Here is a 10,684-nt window from a genome sequence, read left to right as displayed (position 1 = left end):
TCAATCACCAAATTTGGATGTGTGGTTTTCACTGGTCACAATGGGTATGAAAAATTGGGATCCTAAAAGTAACTATGGCTATTGCTGTAAGAATGTAGTGGAAAGTATAAAAGTACAATATTTGCCTCTGAGATGTCAAAATAAACTCCACCACTGTCTGAATATGTAGACTAGAGCAACTACATTTACCAGATATATGGATTCAAAAGAACAATATTTTCCCTAAAATGTAGTAGAGTATAAAGTAAGTATAAAGTAAATTTAAAAAGTTAGAACTGAATCTGCACATTTACACATTTGACAAATGTAGACTGCTTTGAACAAATAATTATTTATTGGTGATCTTTATCCTAGTAGAAAAGAAATAACAGGGATTTGACAGTCTTAAGTTTTGACTTTTGGTGAGATTTTCCTTATGTTGTACTGATGATCAAAAAATAAAAACAATAAAACAAACAGATCACGTTTTTAACATCTCACTTGACATTTCAACTTTGTCTGGCTTGAGAGAAACCATTTTTTTTTCTTCGAACAAAACGCAGATAAAACTACAAGCTGAACATCTGAAAAGAAAAACAACTCAGGTCAGTGCTGTGTGGGTGTGCTGCTCTAATATTCCATCTAATCCCATTCTTCTTCATCATGTGCAGTCTGAGCAGCCGACTGGCTCTGCACGCTGTCGTCTTGGACAGATCCTCCCTGTGGGCCCTGAGGACACAGTGAGGACCACAAGCGAAGAGAAAATGAGGACAGGCAGTTACACTGACATCACAAATACTCCATAGAAAAAAACAAAACCAAAAAAAACCCATAAAAGTCAATCCAGCTACCTTTCTGGAGTCTGAGGAGGCAAATGTCTTTCTGGGGGCGACGCCCATGCTACCAGGGCCACTGAATGCAGAATCCTCCAACCATGAAGGCACTTCCTGCTGAGCCTGTCAATCCCAGTCAAAATATGGAAACAATCAAGGCCAACAATGACTGTGCTTTAAGTCCTCCCTAGTGATACACAATGTCTGCACTTTAAATGACAGAAGAATATGTTTTCTCATGGGGAATATTCCAGTTAGTTACTACTTATTATCAAAATAAAAGGCCCTAGGTGAAGTAGGTGCTATCCACAGGGTTTCTGCAGGTTAAAGTTAAGACTGTTTGAAGACCATTATGAATGCAATTTAAGATCTGTTTTACATATTTTATATTGGAAAAAAATTAAAGCAAGGAAATTAAAGAAATTTTATTGGTTCCATGTCAGTTTTCGTTTTGCTCAATTTTTCACAAAAACATTAACATCGTTGGAATTTAGACTTTTTAAGACCCCACGGACTCCCTGTATCCAGATTTCTTTCTGCTCTCCAGACTGCTTTTACCTTGGACAGGATTGTGACTAGGGAGCGAGCCAATTGGTCATCAGAATCTGGGTCAAAGAAAGACACCGCCCTTCCAGTGTTACCACAGCGGCCAGTTCTCCCAATACGGTGGACATATTCGTCAATGTTGTTGGGGAGGTCAAAGTTCACCACATGCTGTACATCTGGAATGTCCAGACCACGGGCAGCCACAGAGGTTGCCACTAGGACTGGACATTTGCCAGAGCGGAAGTCTGCCAGAGCCTGCTCTCGCTCCCGCTGCTCTCGGTCACTGCAAGACAACAACACATTACTGTCAGCACTAAAGTGAAAACACAGATTTCTGGACACACTACTTACCCATGAATGCTGGTGGTAGGAACCTTTTCCTGGCACAAGTAAGTGGCAATGAAATCAGCTTGTCTCTTGGTCTCCACAAACACCATAGTGCGCTCCATTCCTGCAAAGTTACATTTTGAGCTAAGTTACTTGGTGATGTTAATTACAGGCATGTTCCTCTATACAGGTTGTCTGCAGGTTTCAACAGGTTACAGTTATTACTTTTTAAAGATCTTTTAAAGACCAGTATGAATGACCAGTTTTTCTCCCAAATAAACATTTAAAGCAAAACTGAAAATGCAACTATAGACAAGTATTGTTAACTTTATTATAATATATATAATAATAATATTTATAATATAATCCAATCAATTATTGAAAGATTATTCTAAATCATATTTAAGAAATAGGCCATTACTGTATTGTACTTCATTTTCCCTACATAAAATCAATCATCCACACCCCACAGTGCTTTAGAGTGAGGTCTGCTGTGTTTGCAAACAGTACTGCAAACAGCCTTTTCATCAATAAGTGTCTATTCTTAGCTGTTAGGATTAAAGTACAGTTATTCTGACAGTCATTTAAAAAGTGAAATTATTGTCTTCACTTAAATTTAGGTTTTCCTCAAGCAAGAGGATCGAAATATCTGCAAAAACACACCAGTTGTCTTGAGGAGGTCAAGGAGTTGCTCCCTTTTGGAGAACTTGGTGACCTGGACAAATGTCTGCTCCACATCACTGCAGGCTCCGCCAACCACACCCACAGCCAAGAACAAATAGTCGGTCTTGAGAAAGTCTGCTGCCATCCTGTAAAAACATGCTTCCATATTCATACACGTCAAGTTCAATGATAGGACAGCTGTCTCTATCAACAGTAAAAGCTGTCGTTGATGAAGGAGCAGACCTCTGAATGTCCTCAGGGTAGGTGGCACTGAACATCAGCGTCTGCCGGTTCTCTTTTGATGGCATTCCGGGGGAGCCCACCAAGCGACGCATGTCAGGCTCAAAACCCATATCCAACATCCGGTCAGCCTCATCCAGCACAAAGTACCGCACCTTACTCAACCCAACCTAGAGCACAGAGTTTAGTTGCATATTCAAGCCTTCAACTAAAGCTAAACTAAAACTGATGTAAACATCTTTGAATTGACTACCTTTCCTCTTCCAATCACATCCAACAGTCTCCCTGGTGTTCCACACAGCACATTGCATCCCCTTGAGATTTCTCTTATTTGATGTCCAGTGCTGACTCCACCATAGACTACTACTGGACGCACACATGTCCTACAACAGTCAGATCAAATTAAGATTAGAAGGCAGCAGAATGTTCAACTTCATCAGGGCATATTTAACATCTTGCTGAGCGATTAAGGGGTTATTGAGTCGTTGACAAAACCAGCCAAACCATACCCAAAGGCGAACTTCCTGGCCTCTAGGTAAATCTGGTTGATGAGCTCCCTAGTTGGAGCCACGATGACGGCTTCAGGCTCCTGCAGCTCACTGAAGGAACTGGCTGCCACACCGTCTGCCATCAGCTGCTGCAGAATAGGGAGCAGGAAAGCAGCCTGGAGGCAGGAAGATACATTTAAAATATGTCCACAAGCAAACTTACGGGTTGATTCTGTCATCTCACCGTTTTACCAGATCCAGTCTGGGCACAGGCCATAAGATCTCTACCAGCAGAGATGATTGGAATGCCATGCTTCTGCACAGGGGTCGGCTTCACATAACCAGACTTGCTGACTGTTTTTCTCAGCGACTCACACAATCCTGCCTCATCAAAAGTCTGAAGGGGGAAAAAAGCTCAGCATACCATCTATACAACAGCTTAAACACCCTTGTAAACCTGCTGCCTTTTATTTCAGTTGTCTGTTTAAGGCTGATTTATAGTTGTACATGAACTCTACACCATTATGAGCATTTATACTTGTGTGTTTTTATGTGTCTATTAGTCTGTATTAGTCCTATGTCACAAGCAAGACTGAAAAATGTAACTTTTTACAAGTAACGTTAACTTCAGTAATCCCATCGATTTTAAGACCTGTCACTATCATATTTAAAAACATTTTAAGACCCAAGAATAAATTATTGTATTTGAGATTTTTTAAGACTGCTGTGTTACATCAACAAATATAAACTCGGGCAAGACTATCAAATCAATCTATAACATGTAAAATGCCCCTCCATCATCACTTACTAAAGCATCTTTCATTTATTATTTTTACAAGCCAGCTACTACAAAGAGACACAGCAAATCGTCAAATGTAAGACTAAGTGTTTATTGCCTAATTAATTAATTCTTCTCACCATTATAGCCTGTGGTGGATTGGCTCCACTGACATCCACCAGGATGTCATCATACTTGTCAAAGTTGATGCCCGTCTCATAGTGGGCAAAAATGGAGTCTTCATCTTCAGGGAGGGTTGGGGGAATATATGTGACCCTTGGTCCTGTGGGTTGGAACAGAAATTCTTTGTGGCAGGATTGGAACAAGCTTGTCCATACTGCTGGACTGCACTGAACAGTTCATTAACTTACTTTCACCATCGGTTGCATCCTTATTTTCTTTATCTTCCCCTGTATCAAACACGCATCAATCACAAGAGTGAAAACTTAAATCCAAAAATCATTCAGTTAATTATAAGATTGATTTATTTAAAACTACTACTAACGTTGAGAAAAGACCTCCTCATCTTTTCCACGGTAGCCTGCAACAACACAAGACACACTCAACACTGACAAACATTAAACAATGACTCTTCCGTAAGATTAAATGATTCCTCACTTACCTCCTCCAAATCCTCCTCTGCAACCTTGGTCACCACCTTCAATATATTATCAACAGTTAATGATCTGCTCCTCACAGTTCACATTAAGAGTGGATTACTTTAATAGCAATATTTCTTAGCATTCTAGAAAAACAACATCTAGGCTCTCCTGCTTTACTATTACAGGATTGAAACAAAAAATACCTGATCTGAAACCTCCTCTGCCTCCTCTGCCGCCTCGGCTGCCTCCCCCTGTTCAGAACATTTAGTATTGAACCACAAACACTCACATACAGGAGATTAAACTATTGCTTTGTATAAAATTACAACTCCAGGTGTAAATAATAGTGAAACATAAACATGTTTTTGTACTATGTGTGTGTGTGGGGGGGGGGACCTACCATTTTCACACACTTGATTGTCATCCTCTGTGAAAATCAAGGCAGTTTATACAAGTCAGATGCACATAGAATAGACCTGATATTTGTCTCAAAACCAAACAGATGAAACATTACCATTGAATTCACTGCGATCCGTTCGGCTGAATCCTCTGCCACGCCCTGATAAAATAATCACACGCGATTTCAGAAATGCAGTTCAAACTACAGACTGACCCAACTTAATTTTGCTTATAATACAATGCAGTATGTGCTCATTACACTGTTCCAAAATGGTTGACTTCATGAGAATTGTCCCTGGAAGCCCGTGTATCATCAGCCTACCTGTTTCACCTTTCTTATGAATTTCTTCATATCTAAAACCTAAGCAAAGATGCACCAATATAGACCTTCAGGGTCAATAACAAGAACTGATAATCTTTTTGTTGTGGCCAATACTGATTGAATAACCAGTAATATTCATCTTACATTGTGATTTTTTTTTAAAGTTATTCTTTTGGCCTTTTGTTGGCTTTATTTTTATAGAGACAGCTGTAGAGAGACAGGAAAGGTGGGTGGAATGAGAGGAGATGACAAGCAGCAAAGGGCCGCAGGTCGGATTCAAACCCCGGGCCGCTGCAGCAACTCCATATATGGGTCACCAGCTCTACCGGGCGCCCCTACATCGTGATTTTTGGGCAACTAAAACTTACTGCAGAAGAAAGTCAATTGAGACACAGAGAGAGAGAAAAAGAGAGGCAGGGCAACAGAGTGTGTACAAGAGAGACACAGAACAGAGTTTGTGTGTGCATGGCTTGTGTGGGTGAGTTAAGCACAGTTCATGTCGCACCTCTGCCTCCTCTACCTCTAAAACCTCCTTCTCCAGCTGTACTGTTCCAGTTGTCGCCATCTATAAAGAACAAATTAGAGGGTCAGTAGCACAAAGGCTAAGAAGCTACTCATAAAGCAAAAGGTCCAAGCACCAAAAATAGCTTCCTTCTACAATGTCCATGAGGTTCAACTTCTTCCCATCTAAGCATTAGTAACGCATACTTCCACAGATACCTGGTTTTAATTGTCTGGAAGCAGCAACACTGCTTACACATAATCAGTGTAACAGTAAATTGTTAAGGGGACTAAAGGCCCAAATATAGTTTTGCACACTTTAAGTGTCTACCATCATACAGGACTAGAGAAACTACAAACTATTCACATTTGAGAAGCTGAAATCAGAGAATGTGGACATTTAAGAACTTAATGACTCAAAACGATTCATCAAAGTAGTTGACATTTAATTTAATAGTTGACAACTAATCAACTGTTGAAGCTCTTTTATGCAGCTATAACCAACATTTTGGAAATTATCTGACAATGTTCAGTTATTCAACTGCTCTTTAATCAAATGTCTCACATAAGTTCATAAGAGGCCATTGTGGCATCTTGCCATTTATATTGTTACTTATTAAAATGACAAAGAATCTTGTCATTGAAATGATCAGTCACTCAACAATCATTTAACTACTTTTTTGATAAGAGATGAATGGGCACCTGAGGAGAATGAGCTTTTAAATCCTCCTCCTCTGCCCCTTCCACCACGACCTAGAGTGAAAGAAGAGAGAATTATCACCAATATCCTCTCTTGGATAGATAGTCTTTGCTCATCCTTTCCACACTTACCCCTTCCAGATTCACCATTGGCAGTATTCCAAGACCCTTCTTGTCTGCCTGAAAACAAGGTGTTAAGTTCCAATAATCCACCGTCTTTGTTAGAGTTACCCAATTATTGTAGTTACGCATAACCTTAATTTCCACTGTTACAAAAAGGGGATTTCAACAGCTAAAGGACAGAGCATTCAACTTAACATATTTAACATGGATGTTGTCCTATTAAACTATTAAAAGTCCAGTGTGTAAGATTTATTATTAGCATTATACCTACATAATTACATACATACATAGCAGTAAACATACCTTCACTAGTGGTGGTTAGTGTGGTAGTGCTAGTAATAGTAGTTCCCTGTGAAGATGGGTAGATTGAAAATGTGTTGACTGTCTGGCTCCATGACAGGAACAACAAAGCTGAACATAATTAGTAATCAACTCATCTGGTTTGGCACTTTGACACTAAACTAACTTACCTCTTCTTCCCACTCATCCATGTTTATTCACCTGAAAAACACAAACACAACATTCAAAGGCTGAAAAATGTATTACAATTTTTTTTTTGCTACCACATAACATGGGACAGTTAGAGTTAACGTTAGTTACATAAATCTAACGTAAGTAACCCTAGGAAGGACAGGGGAAAGGAAAATGAATATCACTACATTAATTAAAAAAAAATAAAAAAAAGGTATCGTTGCACATAAATACAATCTTACGTAACTTAATGATAATTATTTTGCGTTATCAGCACGTTATCAGACTAACACCGCGTGACACGTGAAACCACTGACCTCGTGCAGTTTGCAAATTAATACTAGCAAAGTATTATGTTAAAGTTAGCTTCTGTGGGAACAGTAACTAGTACTAAACGTACTATAGGGGCCCTATAAGCTTTAATAGCACATTAAAAGTTAATTGACCCTTTCAAAGAAACTTTATCCAAGTAGACTACCTGTAGCCAACACTGTAAAACTATTTTTCAAAAAAAGTTTGCGCTAGTTTTGGCTAAAATAATCCCGTCAGACTCCATTTTAACACGGGACAGCTTGCGGTTTCTTTGATTTGGCCGCACCCTTTTACAAAAAACTCAAATAAATCGATATTATTTTTAAAGAATAGTGCTTACTAAAATAATTTAACCTAGATTTTGAAGGTGAAGGCTACGTACGCCAAAAGAAAATCTTTTCAAAGAAGTAGCATGTGATGCTAACGTTAGCTAAAATGAACTAACTCGGCAAAGTAGAACATGTGTCATATTGACAGAATATCTGTTCTGTTATCTTAAAATGGTTAACGAACTGATGAAAACTAACTAACGTTAGCTAACGTTAACTAACTGCTAACTTGCATTACCTTACTGAACTTGTAACGTTACTTGGTTCGTCGGTAAGATTCGCAAACTCCCTCGTGGCAGAGCTCAGCTTCGTCTGTCAAGTCACAGTTGAATTTGGGGTGTGGTCGAACGCACCGTGCAAACCGAGCAGCTAGCTAGGGTTGCCAGTTCCGCTGATTTCCCGCCCAACTGAACTGTTTTTGAAAAACAAGTAAAACAAAATTAATATGAATAATTATAAATTGTAGTCAGGTGTGTTTCGCTCTACAAAGACTATTGTATTTATTTCAAATAGTTCTTTTTTTGTTCAGATAATGTTCAACGGTGATGGAGAAAGGGTTGTTGCTTTAATTCCCCCTTTTTGAGTTATATACGGGTGAAGGTATGTCTATACAGTCCGGTACTGCTTACCACATACCCATCATGATCACCTTTCCAACAATACAATTTCCAACTGCGCAGATCGACTCTGGCATCATCCTCCCTGCCCTTAACTGACTTCAGAGGTTTATAATAGTGTCTAAACATTTTCTTAATCTTGCCATTTCAGATTTCATGCAACGAATATTGACAAGCATGGTATTCATACATCTGTTGACGGAACACTACAAACTTGTATATCTGAGCTGTTTTAAGTGATTCCAGACCTGCAAACAAGTAAATAGTATGCCCTTAATGTTCCTCTCTGTTTGAGATTTGTTAGAGTAGTCCTCCTCCTTGTCATGAATTGTTAATTTCTCTTCTGATCTTTGAACTCTTTAGTATCAACAAACTACTACTTGTTTGTTTATTTATAGAATGTTATTGAAGCACTATATAATTTTCCAAACTAATTAATACTAATCATTCATTCATAAAGTCATAACGCCTTGATATTTCGTTATGTTCCAATAATAAGCCTACATTTTCATTTACAAGAGGAGTTGTTTTGTTTTGTTAGTTTCTGTTGACCAGCGTTCTTGAAGCTGATTCTATTGATATATTGCTCAACTATAGTGCTCTCTGCTGGGAAAATTATGTAACAGCACTATTTCTAAATTACCTCAAATATACATTTGGCATTCTTGTAACTGCACGTTTGATTTTATATCTGCAGATGCTACTGATGCATTTGTGATAAGGCAAACTTGGAAATAATATTAGCTTGCCAGTATATCAGTGGGGCTCTATAAGAGAGTTCTAGCATGTGGCTCAAAACATCACACACACAAACCTTGGGAGCAATGTACAGCGTTTGGGAACTTCAAAATTTAGGTGAGTCAGGAATAATTTATTGGCCAACTTTTTATTGTACCCTTACTGGCCTATTGCAGATGGTCAGTTTTACTATAATCTATCTGTCTTCTGTAGCTGGATACACTGGATTTAAACACTTAATAACATAGTGTATACAGTATATGAAATATGAAAAATTGTCCCCTCAGTAATTGACCAGACACATTAAAAGATTCCACCATAAACTAAAAGAAAGCTAATTTGTTCCCCTCAGTATTCAGTGTTAAACTGACTTACATGTACACACAAACACACATAAACTCACTGAGCTCCTCCTGCTTCATGTTGGTGTCCACATTAACCAGCAACAAATCATGTTAAATACAGACCACTGTGTTACTGCTGTTGTTGATGAAGAATCTGGACAAACTTTTGAAAAACTGCCCTCATTTGAGAAATTTAGGGGAACAGTAAAATATCTATCTATATGAATAATAAAGCAGTGTTGTCTATTCCTGCTGTGAGCTGCACTTAACACATGTTACACACTGGGCATGTGTGCAGTACCCTCCCACCCCTAAAAAAAATACTGTTCCCCTAAAAGCCACGGTGTAATTTGAACACTGCACTAAACTATGCACTTTATCACTAAGTTGTTGGTCAGTTGGATACAAACAGGAGCCTGACTGTTCAGTGAGCCAAACAGACCTGCTGATGCAGGTGTGGCAGATAGCTCAAATACTATGAGTAGAAGTCAGCAACATTAACCATTCGTAGAAGTTGCAGAGTAGTCTGGAGTCCATGTTGAGCCTCCACAGCCCAAGGAGAAAGAATGCCTTGCTGTCTTTGTGATGGTGTTTGTGTGTTAAGTCCGGGTCAGGTCCTCGCTGATGTAAACCATGAGGAATTAGAATCTGCTGACTGTCTACTTTAGTCCCCATAATGGTGATGGGAGCCTTTCTTACTTCCTGGTGTTTTCTGCAGTCCACAATCAGCTCCTTGTTTTGGTGATGTTAACATAGAGGTTGTTGTCCTGGCACCAAGATGTCAAGGCTTTGACCTTCTCTCTTAAGGCCGTCTCATCGTTGTTGGTGATCAGGCTGATGACAGTTGTGTTGTCGACAAACTTGATGATAGTGCTGGAGCTGTGGCTGGCCAGACAGTTGTGTGTGAACAGGGAGTACTGGAGAGGGCTGAGCATGCAGCCCTGTGGGACATCACTGTTGAGAATCAAGTTGGAGGATGTGATGCTGCCTTCGAGTCAGGAAGTCCAGGATCTAATCACATAGGGCAGTGTTAAGTCCCAGGTCTCTAAGTTTGATGAGAAGCTTGGAGGGCACAATAGTCTGGGATTCTCATCATCCTCTCCTTGTACCCATTGGCCCAGAGTAAGTTTCTCACTAGAAAGTTTTGACTATAGTGTATATCATTTTTTTCAACAAATTCTGTACAATCACCTGTATATAACTATGTGAATAATGAAAATTTATTTTCATTTTTATGTGTTTATTACTTGTTTGTTTGTTTGTACTGATCCGTTAGCCATGGTACAACCTGGGTACAACCATAGTATGATTGAGTCCAGTTCCTTGCAGCAGTATAATCCATTCCAGCAGGTTTTGTAGCAAGAACGCAGTGC

General features: G+C 39.2%; 1 protein-coding gene across 2 annotated transcripts; it reads right to left on the bottom strand.

Moving 5' to 3' along the window:
- Nucleotides 1–310: 310 nt before the first annotated feature.
- Nucleotides 311–7,967, bottom strand: ddx4 (DEAD (Asp-Glu-Ala-Asp) box polypeptide 4). 2 transcript variants are annotated; one of them, XM_051427266.1, is made up of 22 exons: nt 7,851–7,967; nt 6,971–7,001; nt 6,804–6,849; nt 6,510–6,557; nt 6,381–6,431; nt 5,683–5,742; nt 4,971–5,015; nt 4,857–4,883; nt 4,660–4,707; nt 4,477–4,512; nt 4,360–4,395; nt 4,226–4,264; nt 3,995–4,137; nt 3,321–3,473; nt 3,098–3,252; nt 2,842–2,971; nt 2,592–2,758; nt 2,349–2,494; nt 1,710–1,809; nt 1,371–1,641; nt 831–935; nt 311–708 (listed from the first exon to the last, which is right to left on the bottom strand). In XM_051427266.1, exons 2-22 carry the CDS (start codon nt 6,989–6,991, stop codon nt 622–624), a joined length of 1,914 nt encoding a protein of 637 aa, XP_051283226.1. In that variant the 5' UTR covers nt 6,992–7,001; nt 7,851–7,967; the 3' UTR covers nt 311–621. The 2 variants fall into 2 exon arrangements, with proteins under 2 accessions (XP_051283226.1, XP_051283227.1); XM_051427267.1 differs by having other exon boundaries at nt 5,698–5,742.
- Nucleotides 7,968–10,684: the final 2,717 nt, after the last annotated feature.

This window comes from Dicentrarchus labrax, unplaced genomic scaffold, assembly GCF_905237075.1.
Source record: "Dicentrarchus labrax unplaced genomic scaffold, dlabrax2021, whole genome shotgun sequence".
In the NCBI taxonomy this organism is placed as follows: Eukaryota; Metazoa; Chordata; class Actinopteri; family Moronidae; genus Dicentrarchus; species Dicentrarchus labrax.
This window is presented reverse-complemented; position numbering and strand designations above follow the sequence as displayed.

Excerpts from the sequence above, each read along its gene's own strand:
- ddx4 (XM_051427266.1), bottom strand. The coding sequence starts at position 6,991 with ATGGATGAGTGGGAAGAAGAG. Across the intron at positions 5,016-5,682 it reads TAGAGGTAGAGGAGGCAGAG|GGCGTGGCAGAGGATTCAGC; the intron begins GTGCGACATGAA and ends TTATTTTATCAG. Across the intron at positions 4,513-4,659 it reads CAGAGGAGGTTTCAGATCAG|GTGGTGACCAAGGTTGCAGA; the intron begins GTATTTTTTGTT and ends AATATATTGAAG.